At 39.5% G+C, this 17604-nt stretch overlaps 1 protein-coding gene across 1 annotated transcript in view; it reads left to right on the forward strand.

The window, feature by feature from the left end:
- Positions 1 to 17604, forward strand: part of LOC134169112 (AF4/FMR2 family member 2-like) — a 154264-nt gene that overhangs the window by 132013 nt on the left and 4647 nt on the right. The window contains exons 13-17 of the mRNA XM_062629366.1: positions 3135 to 3271; positions 6920 to 6991; positions 7353 to 7446; positions 10679 to 10728; positions 14656 to 14870. Coding sequence (XP_062485350.1) covers positions 3135 to 3271; positions 6920 to 6991; positions 7353 to 7446; positions 10679 to 10728; positions 14656 to 14870 — 568 coding nt within the window. The remainder of the gene's footprint in view (positions 1 to 3134; positions 3272 to 6919; positions 6992 to 7352; positions 7447 to 10678; positions 10729 to 14655; positions 14871 to 17604) is intronic.

Raw genomic sequence — 17604 nt, forward strand, 5'->3', positions numbered from 1 at the left:
TTACCTCTCACTTTATTGGAGTGTTGCATGTATATTTTATCATTCCACAGCAGAGATTTTGTTCTTGGAAAGAAGTCTTTATCAAAAAAAAAAAAAAACAAACCAATAATGCTATGTTTCTATAAACACCAAACAAAAAGAAATTAAAATAAAATGGCTTTCCCTCTGCTGTCAGTGAGCTGAAAGAGAGTTGATCCATCAGGCTGCCTGCTTCTGCTCTCCAGGCTGCCTTTTGACTTGGGGCACGGTGTTACCAAGTGTGTTTGCAGTGGGAGGTGGGTTCAGGTTCTTGGCAGCCTGCCATGGCTATCAGTAAGTGAGCAGTCATCCCTCCCGACATGTCCGGTTACAGGAGGTGGCCTGCACTGATGCCTGCAGCCCAGCTTAGCAGAGCATGTTCAGTCAGAGCCCTGACATCTGCACGCAGGAAGGGCTGGCAGAAGCAGACTGACAGCACCCCCCACAGCTGATTGACCTTTAAAGAAAATACACATGGTTCTGGCACAGGGATGCCTGCTCCATGCTAGCAAATATTTACAGGCTCAGGCTCCTGATGATCTCAACATGCTATGTCAATCCGCTTCCCTCCGCAGCCTGATTCACTAAGAAAGTGTTGACCTGTCTCCCATCCTCTTACCTTTGACTATGCCTTGCGGAAGCAGGGGAGTTTCTCAAGCAGAACTAAGAGGAGCAGGCACAGCACATCATGCTGCTGCCTGCAGGCAAGCCTTGCCTGTCACATGCAGTTTGACACCCCGAGTGCTGTTGCAGGAATGTGGGACCATACGGTACAATACAACTTGTTGGCAGATAAAAATACCCATGAACAAAGTATCTGGTTTTTCTTTCCACTAGTTAGGTCTCAACTTCTTTTTTTTTACCCAGCCCAATACAGCTGCACACAAATTATCTCCATGTAACACATTTGCTGTGGAATCCCGTAGTGTTAGTAGTACTATGGAAACAATTGCTTCTGGTTACTCGGTGCTGACATGACAAAGCACACACGGCATTGAAAGATGTGTTGCGGTGGCTAGAAAGATAATGCATGTGACCTCAAAATGTGTCAGCAAATGTTAATGGGATTTGTGGCAGTGCTCTTTCTGAGCTTGTATGGAAAATAGATTTCTGGTGAAGGGCAGGCTTGGGGAAGAGTGGCTGCTCAGCAGAAAAGGACCAGGGGTGCTGATTGACAGAGCTGAGCATGAGCCAGCTTGTGCCCAGGCATCCTGGCCTATATCAGCAACAGCATGGCCAGCAGGAGCAGGGCAGTGATCATCCCCCTTTATTGGGCACTGATGAGGCTGCATCTCGAATCCTGTGTTCAATTCTGAGCCCCTCAATACAAGAGAGACATTGAGGTGCTGGAGTGGGGCCAGAGAAGGGCAATGAAGCTGGTGAAGGGTCTGGAGCACAAGTGTGATGAGGAACTGCTGAGGTACCTGGCGGGGAGAGGAGAAGGCTCAGGGGGGACCTTATTGCTCTCTACAACTGCCTGAAAGGAGGTTGTAGTGAGGTGGGGTTGGTCTCTTCTCTCAAGGAACAAGTGATAGAACAAGAGGAAATGGCCTCAAGCTGTGCCAGGGGAGGTTTAGATTGGATACTAGGAACAATTTCTTCACAGAGAGGGTCCTCAGGCATTGGAACAGGCTGCCCAGGGCAGTGCTGGAATCACTGTCCATGGAATTATACAACAACCATGTAGATGAGGCCCTCAATGACATTTATTGGTGAGCTTGTCACTCCTGGGGTAATGGTTGGACTTGATGATCTTAAAGGTCTTTTCCAACCTAACTGACTCTAGCATTTTGTGTCATATGGGAGTGACCCCAGGAAAACCTATCTTTGGATCCAGTAAGGAGTCAGCTAATGTGGATGGGCTGGTGCACTGGCAACTGACTGTAACATATGGAAGAGATCTTGGAGACCTCACTCTGTTCTCAGTTGAGCTGTGATGAGCTGAAGGAATTCCACCTACTCTCCTGGAGTCAGCATGGAGCAAAGGGCAGGATCAGATCCCATTTCTGGCTCAAACTGTGTGTCTGTATGAAATATGCTTGCAGCCACATTCCTTCTTTTAAATACCACAAAAAGTAATCTTTGGAAGACTTGAAGCAAGGAATTCAAAGAATATGCTGAGAAGTGGCCATTAGAATACGGAGAAAATACTTAGAAATAATTCCCCTTTTGTGGTCATTCAAGTAATACCTATCAGTTATACAAAGGCTTTATATATAATCAGTGCACAAAAGCAGAACTTGAAATTGAACGTATGCAGAGGGAGCTAGTTGCAAAGATTGTTTAGAAGTAGCCACAAAGGCACAAATACTGTTACCTTGAACCAATACTCAATGTTCTGCTTAATATGTTGCTAGGATAGGCTTCCATTTTGTGAATGGAAAACATACGCAGATGCATCAAAAATATTTTGATAGAGACATACAAAGAAATTGAAAAATTATTTAAAATATATTGGATCTCTTATATCAAATGCCACATTAGTAGGATTCTTACATCCAGCTATCAAAAATTGAAAATGTTAAATACTGTTATAAAATACTTACTATAAAAATGTCATATATAATATTCATTACACATAAAAAAAGGAATCAGTATGTCTAAGTCAGTTTAATCACAACCATTATGAGGGCTAAAACCTTTTGCAGTAAAAGCCTAGTAAAATAAAATATTTAGCAGTGCTATATTTTCTCCCTTTTTTTTGTTTCTGCTCTTTCAATCATCACATAAGTGATGAGATTATTTCTTTTGGTCAGCAGTTAACAGAATGCAATGTCTGACAAGTGACATGGGGTTGTAATTTGACATTCAAACTTAGTTCGTATGTCGAGGGGGGATATAAATTTGTTCAGACATGCTTAGTGTCCCTCACTGACTGTATAAATCGATGCGTGTCAATGGACGTACACTGTCTTTCCTCTGTGGAGCTTTGGGCTGTATACTACCTGAAAAGATCTGGTGAAAACACAGTCCCTGCCTTAATTACTGTATGAATTCATCCTTAACTACCAGCGTTGCTTTGCTTTCATCCTAATGCTAATATTGCTTTGTATAAAATGTCTCTACCTGAAAATCAAAGCTGAAGGATTTTCTTGATGGTGTCATTCCCATTTCAGCTGGAGAAGTTCGGCAAAGCAGTGAATTATGCTGATGCTGCCCTCTCCTTCATCGAGTGTGGGAATGCTATGGAGCGAGATCCATTAGAAGCTAAATCTCCATACACCATGTACTCAGAGACTGTGGAACTCATCAGGTTAATGTCCTTTCTGTGATCATTTTCATCATCTCATTTCAGTCATAATTAGAACCTGCTATGTTTTAAAAAATACCATTTCGACGTATTAATGATTTGTCCAAGGCATCTTCATCTCAGAAGTCATCATAATTAGTTCTTGCCATTTTATTAATGTCATGGAAAATTTATAATTGATGGACACTGCTTTTATAAATTATCCCCTTTAGAGGTTATAATGTGAGTGTTATAATTTGCAATATTCATAAAATTAAAATTGAAATGTAGTGGGTGGAAGTAAAGTATAGTAATTTCACTGTTTGGCAATGACACTTGTCTTTTTAAAAGGTGTAGTTTTATAATTCAAAACATTAAAGTGAGTCTGTCAGGATTTCTATTACAAACCCTGGTTTTAGAGGTTTATAACTTGGCTGTTAAAAGAAAAAAGCTGAAATTTGGCACATAAGATCATAGAGAAGAAGCTTTCTGCGTGTATTGTATTAAAGAAGTATATTTTTTAATGTTAACTGAATGTGAACCAGCTGAATTAGTTTAAATACAGTTTTGTAGGCTTAGAATATGGATAAGAGAGCCTTAACTTACTAATAAAATGTCTGAATTATTATTTTAAAATCTGCTCCTATTCCCTGTAGCTGTTTCAAAGTCTTGGCTCTGTAGAAATAATGGTCTCCTGAGTAACTAAGGGCTTGTTTGCTTTACTTGCACAAATTACCAAAGTGAAATCAAGCAGGATTAAATTTACCTATAAGTAGAACAACAAGATTTTTCCTCTTCACTGTGATGTACCTTTGCTTTCTCCAGTGTGTGCTGGGAATAACACCATTAATCTCAGCGTAATTACTGGTAGTTTTCACAAAAGAAAGAAAAAGAGGCAAATCAGGCCCTAAATGTTTGATTTTTAATATGACAAAGGTGTTTTTTTAACATGCAGGATTTTAAGATGCCAGATTAGCTAATGGGGACTGCCAGAAATAATGCATGGTTTACATTCTGAGTAAGCAGGTATTTACATAATAAAATGTATCAGATCTTAAGAAGCTCTTACTCTCAGGTAAATAATGTGCTTGTTAAATATTTAAAAACATGTTTTTACATCCTACACTTCATAAAGAAAGAAAGAAACTCTGAAGAGATTACTTAACAAAAAAAGTTATGTTCACTCAACATTCAGGACCCAAGTTAAACTCTCGAGAGCAGAGGGCTTAAGAAAAGGAGCAGTCTACCTCTGCCTGCACTCTGACAGCAAACAGCACAGTACTTTGAGTCCTGAACTACATAACTACAGTTGTATGGCAGGATAAATTGTTTTTAAAGAAGTAAGAGTTTCTTCATAGGAGCCCACATTATCTTTATTTTTTTAAGAAAGCCACATGGCACAGTGGAAGATGTTGTTGCTCAGCCCAGCATTCTGTCTGTTCAGAAGTGAATGGACCAAAAATCTTCATTCATTTAAGAGCCACACCAAATGCGTTACTTAACTGCGAGAATGGCAGCTCTAGGAGTAACTCACAAGTGGGTGATACCTGCAGCTCTCCTCCACCACTGGTGCTGGATGGAGTCAGCTGCATGTATGACTGCATCTTGGAGCAACTGGTATTCCTCAGCCTACACAGCCCTGCTGCCTTGATCCTCCCACCAGCTCCTGTATCAGCACAGTCCTGCTGCAGGCTCTGTGACAGATAGACATTGGCACAGAAGCAGCACCTGAACTATATTTGGATTGCTTTTTGAACTGCTTTTGGCTCTAGAAGAATATGGAGGACTTTGCTATAGTAGATCTCCAATTTCTAAAGAGCTGAAGTGAAGTGAAATTAATTCCACCACCTACCATCAAAAGCAGAGTTCAATTTACCAACTCTTGTATGCAGCATCTTGTGGGTAGCCAGTGAGATTTGCCCATTTAATTGCTGTCAGTGGTCAAACATGATTGCGCAGGTGAGCAGCAGGCTGGTACAGGTTCAAATACACTCCATGGACAAATTCACTGCCGCAATGGGCTGCAGTGGGTGCTGAATGTAGAAACCAAGAATGCAGTTGTGCACACGCACTTTCTCAATGTGGCTTCTAATGTTAATGTAGATTTTTTTACTGTAAGATAAGAAATAGGAGTCTTCTCACTTTTACTCCTCACTTTTACTCTCACATTTTAATCAGAGGCACCATTTGCCTCTTTTGCATTAGCTGTGTCTGCCCTGAGTATCTGCATCAGACACCTATTTGTGAAAGCAAGTGAAACATCAGAGATTGGGAGTATCAGAGATCTGACTGTCAAAGGTGTTTCAAAGTTAATGGTGACACTAAAAGCCCTAATGTAACACTGGAAATCCCAGAAACATATTTATTTGTGTTTGATCAGATTTATTCAATATGACTGGAACAACAGTACCAAAGAGCAGGTGAGATACGACATGAAGGAAGCACATGAGGTGCTGTGCTACAGCTGCAAGATGGGGGCTGATGACAGGGGTGGTTGGAGGAAGGCAGAGTGAGAGCAGGACTGCCTGCCTGCACTCCATTACCTCCTTGTAAATGAGAACTCATCAAGACTGCCTTAGATACCTTAAAACTTTCTTATGCAACAGTGAACCCTATTACTGATTCTAACACAAGTACCTGTGAAATTGCATTAGGGCTCAGAACAATGATTTTATGCGATGCATTGATTTTCAAGAGAATAAATGCATGGAGTGGAGTGTGCTCAGTTAAGGGGGAAAAAAAAAAGAAGGAGAGAGGAGGTAGAAATACTCAGTCTTTGATGATCTAAATGCTGGACAGCAGCGATTAAATAGAGGGAAGACCAAGTACACAAGACTCATAAATTAATTGACCCAGTACTTTAAAAAACTGTGAACAGGACCTTTCCTGTATTTAAAACCATTTTATATATAAAATACATTAAAAGCTTTGAAGAAGCATTTATGAGAAGGATTTTGAAGGTATTATTCAAGCCCAAAGTATATTATGTAAAACCTTATTATAGATTACTCTCCAGTACATATAGGGCCAGGGTCATATGCTTCTGGCCAACACTTACCATGAATGTTTACATGACCCAGCCTAGATGGCTGGATATAATATCATTAATATGCCCAAAGACAGTTCACCTCGTTTGCCCAGAAAATGGGTTGGTGATTTACTTTAGCCCTCCAGATTTTAAGTGGTGCTTTCTGTTGAATTTTACATTGATCTCATCATTACAGAATGATGTGGATAGATGGCTGGATATAATATCATTAGATAATGATATATCAATATATAATAGATATATCAATATATAATCAAATTATACCATTTTATATATATTCTATCATTATATATATATCAAATGATATATCAATATATAATAGATATATCAATATATAATATCAATATATAATAGATGGCTGGATATAATATCATTAATATGCCCAAAGACAGTTCACCTCATTTGCCCAGAAAATGGGTTGGTGATTTACTTTAGCCCTCCAGATTTTAAGTGGTGCTTTCTGTTGAATTTTACATTGATCTCATCATTACAGAATGATGTGGCCTTTAACTATGGCAGTTGGGGAAGAGTATCTATGTGTGGCTGATATTTTTCAGAGTGTCACTAATATTCTTGGAAACACCTTAACTCTCAGTTTCTTCTCTCCTTACCTTTCTGACAAGGTATGCAATGAGACTCAAGAATTTCACAGGCTCTTCTGCCACGGAAGGGGACAAGAAATTAGCAGTTTTATGGTAAGTCCCATTGCGACAATGAGAGAAGCAGCTAAAATCTTAAGGAGGACTTTAAAAGTACTGAATTACTTAAGCAGCTTACAGTAGATCATTATTCTTGTTTTCCATTAAACTATTAAAGGATAACTAATGGATTTCTTCAGCAGCTGACTAAACATTTATTCTTCTAATTTATACTCTTATCAAGATGGGATTTTAATGCTTTTGACCACTTTTTTTTTTCTTTCTCCATTTGCTTATGTTTCAAAATCTAACCTTAGAACAGAAACTGCAAAATGTCGGTCAGCATTTAGTTTTCTTTTACAGTTTATAGGTTTCATTAAGCAATGGAATTAACATAATCCTCTCGTAATTACCACAGCTACCGATGCTTATCACTTCTCTACTTGAGAATGTTTAAACTAAAGAAGGACCATGCTATGAAGTACTCCAGATCTCTGATGGAATATTTTAAGGTAATCTTTATGCTGCTTAATTTATTGATGTGAAATGAAATTCATACCAGTACTGAGAGCTTTCACAAGTGCGTTACTTAAAAGTAACACATTTAACCCCTCCCCTGGGAAATGCAGGCAGGATGGCTGCCAGGCAGTGGGGACAGAAGTGATTTGGGGGATTTTTGGATTAGTCACTTGATTCAAAGGACCATACTCAGTAATTCTACTAAAATAACATTATTCTCAACACCATGTAATGTTTATGCAAGTTTCTGTAAAGGAAACCGCTTCTTCCAAGATTTCAATGTGCAAGTGATTATGAGCTGACCCCCAGTGAGCCATAATAAAGCAATTATTTAGGCTTTAGTTAGTTGAATTTAGATTCTAAATTCAGTGAGATTTGCTGAAGCTTATTGCAGATTCAAAGATTTCTTCTTTTATTTCTGTAGAACTTCAAATTGTCTTACCTACATATGGAAAGTTTGCCTTTACCTTAAATCGAGTGAAGATCAGCTGATTGTCATCAATCAGTGATGTTTTCCTTTACCTTCTCAAATGCTATTTAAGAATGACAGATCCTCACAATCCCTAAATTGAGAAACATAATCTTTCTTCAACCCTGCTAAGGTTTTGATATTTGTGTTTTCCTGGTTAATGCTGTTGGAGGCATGCATTAATTTTTGTACTTTATTACTGCATATTGTTCTATAATTAAGTATTTATACTGGTTTGTCAGCCCATCAGTCTTTTTTCTTTTGTTGATTTTGTCAGCCCGTGTGAATTTGTTCCAGGCTTTGACAAACCAGTAAAATTTTTAACTCTGTAGTCTTAATATTTTAATGTAAATGGTCCTTCAGCTGCTAATTTCCAGTACTACCATAGCACCACCACTTAGTCCTGACTTCCCTCGTGTCCTCTGTGTGGAACTTCAGTAATATTACTCCTGATTGTATGCTTAAATTGAGGCTCTCTTGAAGTCATTAGGAGTGCATCTGTTGTACTCACAGAGTTTTCAGTCAGGGATTTGCACAACAAATTAAATTTGAACTACATGTATCTGTAGTTTCAGCATTTACCTGTAATGTGTTTCATGCACTCCAGGTTTTATCCTGGATGGATGTAGATTGTCTCTTAAAACATTTTCTGCAGAAAGTAGTGATTTCTTAAAAAAGAAGAGGGTAAAGAGGATTCTTCTTCTGTGCAAATAAGTACAATGAAGAACATATTACTACACCCTGCATAAGACCCTTTTACTGTATGTGCACAGAGAAAATGTCTTTTAATGTAAATGAAAATGAGAGAACAAAAAATTGAAACATAATAAAATAGACAAATCTGGAATGCTGATTTTAAGTATCCAATTGAAGCTGAGTATTTCAGCTAATGTTACTGTGTGTATGCTGTAGGCACTGTAACTCATTTGCTAGAAGTAGTGTTTGAGTATATACAGATTATATGTTCAGGATCTTTTTGTAGTAAAGGCATAGGAGGAGAAAAGAAAAGAATGGAAGCTATTAACTACGTATTAGTTTTGTATTGCTGCGCAATGTTCTCTGTTCACTAGCGAGAATCTGTAATACAAATGAAATAGATTAACTGTTTGAATAGAGTTGTTTTTCAAGATTTTACACAATTTTAGCTGTGAAAAGTGCTGTTTACAGCAGAGCTGGAGAGGAATTTTTTGGCAGAATTGTTCTTCATATCTTCCTTGCAAAATGCCGCTTTGTCCAAATTGAAACCATTTGTGGACAGAACTGTTTCTGATTAATTTCCAGTTATGAGTTTCGAATTGGTATTTTTTACATTTCAAAACAGAAAATAACCATTTAATCATAAAAGTAGTTTTGAAATTTAAAGACAACTTAGAGTAAAATATAACTAAAATAATAAATTGTTAAAATTGAAACCAAACTTTATAAGATTAGCAGAAGAGGCATCCTGCGATGCATTTCAACTAGAAGTTTCAGGAAGATTTTTATGGTTTAGGAAATGTGTTGTTAACAGTCATGGGCAAAACTGTTCAAATATTTTCATTGTCAAATAACTACCTCCAATTGAGAACTAACCTTAATCTTGACAGAGCTAGTACTTGTCTCCAGATATTGTTAGGAACAATCCCCAGACAGTAGAAAATAACATCAAAGCTGCTTCTTCATCCCTGAAGACTTCCCAGGGGAGTTTAGGATCTCCCTCTTTCTTATATGTGAGTGGGTGGCAAAAATATGCACTACATATGCTTCCATTTCATCTTTAATGAAACAAGTGGCATGCTGTATAGGAACATACAGGCAAGGCCAGTATCATCTTTTGGGCAGTGTTTTCTGCTTTGATTAATTAGCAAGTGTAGCTCTGTTTTAGAAATCAAGGTTCCGATTTTGCTGCCAGAATCAGCTGCGCGACCCTGCACCATGTCCTAGGCTGCTTTGTGTTCCTCTGAATCTCTGTGCCTCATGTAAAATAGTGATTAGAGTAACCAGATGAATATTGTAATAATGACGGTAATCCTTTGCAGAAAGCTTGTAAAAATTGATTGAATTCTCACTGTATACGCTGACTTCTTTGCAAGGGAGCTCAGAGTGATTGTTTTCAGAAAGCACGCGTAGATAGCTTCAGCCCTGATACTACCACTTTTTCCAGGAACTGAGTAAGATACCACCCAGTCTGAGCAAGACTGGAAAAATCTGGGCTTTATTGTTGCCAGGCAGTCTTTTTGTACGAGGTTGCACAAGGTGTTACACAGACGTGAAAGACAGAATGAGTAAGCAGGTAAGGCAAGTCAATTTGTGCAAATAAAATACATAAAACCAAGGGCACTCAACCAGATCCTCACTAGAAGTTTTATTTCTACTACTGTATGAATCCCAAGCCGCCTTCCCTACAAATCTGGGAGGGATTAATTTTGTTAAGGCATCAACCCAAATTCTTAGTGTTTCTTGTCAAAAGATTAAAGGCTCCCCTAAAGATAACAAGTCATTGAGTAAGTTTCAGGGGTAATTAAGTCATTTCTTTGTGAAATACATCTGCTTTTACTGGAACTTTACTGTATTCTCTCTTTGATTAAGTGACTTTCGAGGTATTGGTTGGAACCTACCAGTCATCCGCCAGCCATTTAGTTACAGGACTGATGTGCAGAGCTGTTCTGCTGTATGCACTGTAGCTCTTGCAAAGAAAACAGGGAGTGTTGAGCTTACATCATCAGTATTCATGTACTTGCATCACCTTTATTTACATTTTGGTTTTGTACTTACAGAACTCTTCAAAAGCCTCTCAGGCCCCCTCACCTTGGGGCGGCAATGGAAAGTGAGTATTTTCTGCTGAGTACTTCTGTCCAGGAACAAGTGGTTCCAAGAGGGGGGGCACAATATTTTGATGCCTTTAAAGGCAAAGGACAGGCCATGACACGATGGTCTGGGAGCCACGGGTATGTTTCATATATGTAGCAGCTTGAAAATGTTCTTCAGGCTATAGAATTGACCTTGTAGCTGCCTTAGGCTTGTGGGGTGGGGGGATTCCACTGGGCTAAATCAGGCACCCATGTTAGCCATCCAGTGTGGTTGGGAAGGAAGAGCCAAAACACACCTTTGTGCAAAGCCCCCTTAAGTCTAATATCAGCCATGGTGGTTCTGTGCTGAATTCTTTGACAGTTTGCTTCTCAAGCCAAATGAAGGCCATAAAAATATCTGTTAATTAGCTAGCAAGTACCATGTCATTTCAGGAAGCCAAAGTAAAGTTAACCTTCATTGCAATGATATTTCAATGATTCCTTCAGTAATGAAAGACCAATGAATATTTCATTGATATATGGTAAGTGCTGTTTAATAAAACTAAAGGCATAATAGTGGTGAAAATGTGAAGGCACTTAGTCAGCCAATTATCAGTGGCTTTATACTAATGTTAAAATACCCTCGCCTCAGATATGAAGTCAGGGCAATGCAATTATGATCTGCCATTCAGTGAAAGTGCATTGCTGCTGCAACCTTGCCTTTATTGTGCAATGTCTGTTGCCACCTGACACACATTTCTCCTGCTCCTTTCTCCTTGCCACACATACAGGTACAGGAAGAACAATGGAGAAGAACTTCACCTGTCTTTACTTCTTTTTTTAGTATGCTGAATTCTAGGTGAAAATGATTCTTGTTAATGGTCTCTTTCTAGCGGTTCATAAGAAGATATCAGTATTAGACACTCCAAGGAAACAAAGTCATAAAACTGTAAAAGGGGTTGAAGTTTAACACACAGAGAATTGAAGTTTTCAGACACACTTTGTTCTGAATCAATGCAAACCCCCAACTTCCAAAATTTTGCTTAAAAAAAAATGGTATCATAGATGATTCAGAATATTTTGGTATATATACACACACACCAAATCCCCCAAATTGTTTTGTTTATGTGTATGTATAGAGATATTTTCATATACATTATAACACAAACTGAAGTTTTTAAATAAAAGCAGAAAAGATATTTTAACACGGGAAAAGCAACTACTAAATTAAATTATTCAATATGTGTCAGTTTTTCAAAACATTGAAATGTCAGTGAAACCTTGTATTGCAGTAAATATACAGTAAGGTTTATGTAAAAATTTAGTGCCAAAATAGACCACTGGAGTGTTACACTTCTTTTGTTCCTTAACAAGTAGCTTATACCCAAAAATTTCATAGAGCAGCAGTTATCCTTTTATTCCTGTCCTATAATAGACACCATGAAGTGTGTGCTCTGCAGATGATGACATCTCCCTTGCTATTTAAAGGAGCTGATTAGGTGCCCAGGTTTTAGATTCAGTGGGTTTTGAATGGAAGACAAAATTCTTATCTGGACACAAGGTAGGCAGCAGAAACCCAGCATTTGGTTCAGCATCATTTCTAACATAATACCCAACTGATTGGTCACTTCCCTCTAACTTTGGAGATAAGGAAGTAAAGCTCTGAAAATGCATACCTCTGTCCTTTATTCAGAGAAGGAATCATCTGACATGTAAGAATAACTGAATATGACAAGGCCTTGTTATAATGGTATTATTGTGAACACCCATGACCAAACACACAAAGGCCACAGTTCACACTCAGGTCTTCTGTCCCCTCAGAAGAAAAGCTGTCCAGCTGGCTCAGTTGCCATGTATCTTAGATGTTTCCTGGTGACCCCAGGGATTGTCACAGGCCTGGTGCTGCCAGTGGCAACACGTGCTCTGCCTTCCCCAGGGCTACTTGCTCTGCAGTTTCCACTTATTCCCAGATGGGAAGAGAAGCCACGCACCACAGAGAAGAAACTAAACACCATCAGGGTATGGCACCACTGGAGGCACATCAGCAGCCTAGTTCAGAATGGGGACAAAGCAGGGTATTCTTATAGTTTTTTTTTTGAACATAGCAAATCTTATCCATTGCCATCAAGTGTAGTTTGCTTGAGATCTCAGACCACCAAAAGTCTCACCTTGGCTTATTGAGAGTTCTGACCACTTTTGTTTGAAAGGTTTGTGAACCTCTACAAAGTTGGCCTGAGTTCCAGTCTGGCAATGAAACAAAATTTCCTTGGTTTCATTACAGAAATATTTCCCACCTCTAGCAACAGAAAGCACAAAATACAGTGATTTAATAGACTCACCACAGTAGTAATGGCTGTGCACAACAGGGTAAATCCAATGAACAATGTGCTTTATTTGGCAGAAGTGCGTCAGCTTGTTGTAAGTGCCTCTAACAAAATACTCCTGGTGTCCTCAGATACTTACGATTTTTAACTGCTCCCAGACCTAATCTAGTATAGTTCAGCTCTTCTGTGCATTAAAGGCACTGCAGCGTGTCAAGTAACTAGGATGTTTTGAGACTTAAAACAGTTGTGCCATAGGATATGCTTAAACTATAAGCTGTGTAAAAAGCTAGTACCTTCTGAATTAACTTGGTCTTTACCTCTGGAAAAAGAATGTATCACAGGAGCTTCTTGGCAAGCACAGGTAATAGCAGGGCACTGCTGAAAAATCACAGAATCATAGAATAGTTAGTGTTGGAAAGGACCTTAAAATCAGCAACAAAAGCTGTTGCCATAAATGTCTTTCGGCCCAAGGCTGTGCTGTGGTGGCAGTCTGTCCTGTGGCACCTGCAAGGTATCAGCACAGCAGGTCCGTACCCACACTTCATGTTCAGGACTGTTGGTGGTGTCCTGTAAAGCCAAGAGGAGGAGCTTTTCTACCCTGGTGTTCGGATCAGGCCCATAATGAGCATGAGTGAGCTTGATGCTGTTGCACAGTGTGAGGCACCCAGTGGCAGCCTCTCAAGACAGGTTGCAGAATCCCGATCCAGAGTTTTAGGTTGGATGTTAGGAAAAATTTCTTCCCCAAAAGGGTTGTCAAGCACTGGAACAGGCTGCCCAGGGAAGTGGTGGAGTCGCCATCTCTGGAGGTATTTAAAAGCTGTATAGATGTGGGACTTAGAGACATGGTTTAGTGGTGGACTTGCCAATGCTGGGTTAGCAGTTGGACTCAGTGATCTTAAAGGTCTTTTCCAACCTAAATGATTCTGTAAATTTCAAAGAGAATAGCAGTATGTGAGCATTCAGTGCTGCACAGCTCTAAACATGAGCTTGCTGTGCTGACCTCTGCACTGCGTGCAGCCAGCAGGTAATTCCTAATTGAATTAAAGGAAAATCTATATTAGAACATTAGTGTTGCACTAAGTAGGTAACTTAAAACACTGCTCTGAACAAAACTGTGCAGTTGAACTGTAGGCAATTAGAAACAAATCTCCATATCCACTCTTAAAGAATCCTATAGAGATACTCATAATCCTACAGTACCCTCAGCTCCTAAAACTGCTCTGCAGGCTGCTTTTAAGACTTGCACTTTACTTATTGTGGTGACTGTTTTTGGAGCAAACTGTCATTGTGGTTTTCACAAAATGCTTTGATAATAAGCCAGTATTGCACATTTAGTGTTTTCTAACTGCCGTTGAAGCTTCTGGCAGCAGGTAGAAAAATCATTACAGCGATGAGATATTTCTTTGTCTGAAAGATTGCTCTATTTTGATGATAGATTTTTTTTTTCTTTTTTAAATAACAGGTTCGTTTATAGGGAGAATTAAATCCCTTTTTATTTTCAGTCATTCCACTTTATAAGCTCTCCTTTCTCATAAAACTAGGATATACTACTACCCTGACTGGGTGCAGAGTTAATTTTTCAAGTGCATTTAGGATGGCAGTGAAGTTGTGTGGGTCTCACTCCCCCTTTACCTCTCGCAGGAGCACAGAAACGCCATCGCCCATGTCCCTGAGCCCATCCCCAGTCAGCTCTGCTGGAAGCAGTGCGGGCACTGCCGGCTCCTCCTCGGCAGGGACCATCACCATCCCTCAGCGTATCCACCACATGGCTGCCAGCCACGTCAACATCACCAACAACGTCCTGCGAAGCTATGAGCACTGGGACATGGCTGACAAGCTGACTAAGGAGAACAAAGGTGCCCCACTCCGCTTCTGCTTTGTCCGTTTTGGCTCATCAGCTTTAGCTTGCTTTCTGTTCTCGTAGGTGTTGCTGGGAATTGGACCCAAAACCACCACATCTAGGTGCACAACTGAGACAGCTTGAGCAAACAGACCAAATCTGCTTGCTGGTTGCTGTAGCCAATGCATATCTTCTCTTGTCAGGCATGGGAGGGGGATGTGTAGCACACACTGAACATGGGGTTATCAGAGCAGCTGGCAAATAGTTTAACGAACGTGAGCCCCAAGTGATGAGAGCTTTTGAGTCTGCAAATTTGTTCACAGTTTCAGCTTCTCGTAGAGCACTGAGGTTATTTTCAGACTGCTCTGTCAACGGGTTTAAGACTACTAAGATGCTAGCTAGGATAATAAGCAAACATTAGAAGTTATGTTTATGCAGGGAGTCCGGTTAGGAGATGTCCACTTTAAGCCATGACCTTGACTCTCCTATGGTTGAATTGCAAATCTGCTTGTTTATTCCTAACAATAAAATGTAAGTCTTTACCACAGTCATTTCAATGGAGTTTTGGAAAGCAGTTTGTGACTGGGTTATATCAAGTGTAGTGGAGTGGCTGAGATGTAACTAAAGGACAAATTTGGCCTACTATTGACCAGCTGTGAACTTCCCCATGATAATGTAATTATTCAGATTCCAGCTTTGGGCTTACACAAATCATTGACAAAGCTTTCTTTGACACTAGAGATACAGAGCCTAACTGGGAAATATTCTCATCATGAATTGGCTCATTCTCTTAAATTATACTGAGATTTCAGATGGCTGACTTCTCCTGACAAATGTGCTCGCTGTGTGCAGTTTGATCTTACTCCCATTAATGTCAGTGGCAAATTTCCACTGATTTAGAGAAACTAAGCTTGAGATTTATAGAGTTTTATGTCTGAATAGTGGGTCATAATGATATATCCCTGGATGAGGAACAATAATAGAAGTTCTGTCCAGTCCTCCCCACTGCTTCTTGTCTTTGTTCGCATTGGTTAATTTAGTAGCAGTGCAGTCATTTTGAATATTTTCCATAGCTGCATCCATTTTCACAAAATGTGAAAGTGATTCCCTGTCAAATGTACTGCAGAATATTAAAGAGGGAATGCAGAAGGATGCTCTGATAGGAGAAAGAGATGGCGATAATCTTGTAATTAGCCCTGGGTGTTGTGGAGTTGTTAAATGTTCTACTTGGTATTGAATCAAAATAGCTCAGGCATTCAGCCAGCAGACAGAAAATGTACCCAGCCACTGCTGTTATCAGCCCTAGAGCTGGATGAGAAAAAACCTGCTGACTCTCTTTCTGCATTTCCCCCCTACACTCCTCTTTGTTCTCATTTTGATTTGCAGTCAAATAAACCCAATTCTGAAAAGCCATATAGGAATAATCTTTATTCAGATGAGCAGTCCCTTTGACTTTAGTGAAACCGGGTGCATGAATGAGGATTTCTCACATGAGCGAGACATCTAGGGTTGTGCCCTGTTCTTTCATGGCTTGTTTCACAAACTGCAGCCACGTTACAGGGAATGGGAAGTTCATGTTACTTCAGATTTTATTTAAGTATTGTAAACCATTGGAGAGAGATCAGAGTTTCATACATACTATAGCATATCTGTCTTTACATTTTGTCTGAAAGGATACCTTATTTCTAATTAAATACTGAATTTAAAGTTGCATGTTTATACACAATTAGACTGCAGTTTGAAAAATTCAAAACTAAAAAAGTATATAAGAACTGTTGTGGTACTCTGCAGCCATCATCATATCACATGATGGATTCTATTTACAAAAGTATTTAAGACACTTTGACATGAGAAATGGTACAATGTTTTATGAAACACAGCTGTAATTATTTTAGTAGATGTCATCTGTGCTTCTCAATCCAAAACACCTCTATCTTTATGGCTGAGACAGGACTCATCCCTTTCCCCAGGGCTAGCTCTAATCCACCTTTGCCAGCTGGACTGGCCATTGCAGTGCCCAAGCTCCGGGACACTGGTACATGGACTCTTGAGTTTTAAAAATGCAGCATGACAGCAAGCAGGATAGATGCAAACCCTAGACTCTGCTTTGAATCCCAGGTAAAGGACAGATCTTCTGGTCTCTTTCAGGAGTTTTGGAAGTCAGTTCATCAGAAAATTGAAAAAAAATAATAATTTATAAAATCATAATTCATTTCCCCCATGTAAGAGTGGTCTCAAAAGCCAAGCAAATAAACTCAAACCCATAAAGAAACACACATGTAAGATAAAAAATCATTTTCTTAACCAAAAAAAAAACAACCCAACAGAAAATACAAACCAGACCCAGTCTTTTTTTGGTTTTGGGTTTTGTTTGTTTTTTTTTGTCATCAGTCCTTATTGTTTCTGTTGTCTTCTGAATCACAGGGTGTGCCTTGCCCAAGAACATGTCCCTGATGAACAAATAGAGATGGATGTAAAAATGTGGCCCCATCGTTGTAATGTCTAATAGCCTTTACCTCTACATCTTACTGCTGTCATAGATGTTTCGTAGGTCATGCCCATGCAAACACAAGAGATTTCTTCCATGGTGTAGGAGTTGTGCAGCCTCCTCTTGTCCACAGCTGTCAGCTTAGATTTTGTGCTCCTCTGAGTATGCCTGCACGCTCCCAGTTTGGAGTTGATTCATGTCCAGCTGGCTCAGACCAGGAGACAGCAGCCCTTCTTGTCAGCCTGACAAAAGATGTGCCATT

Source organism: Pezoporus occidentalis, unplaced genomic scaffold, assembly GCF_034315485.1.
Source record: "Pezoporus occidentalis ecotype Australia unplaced genomic scaffold, CSIRO_AGI_Poc_V1 ctg331, whole genome shotgun sequence".
In the NCBI taxonomy this organism is placed as follows: Eukaryota; Metazoa; Chordata; class Aves; order Psittaciformes; family Psittacidae; genus Pezoporus; species Pezoporus occidentalis.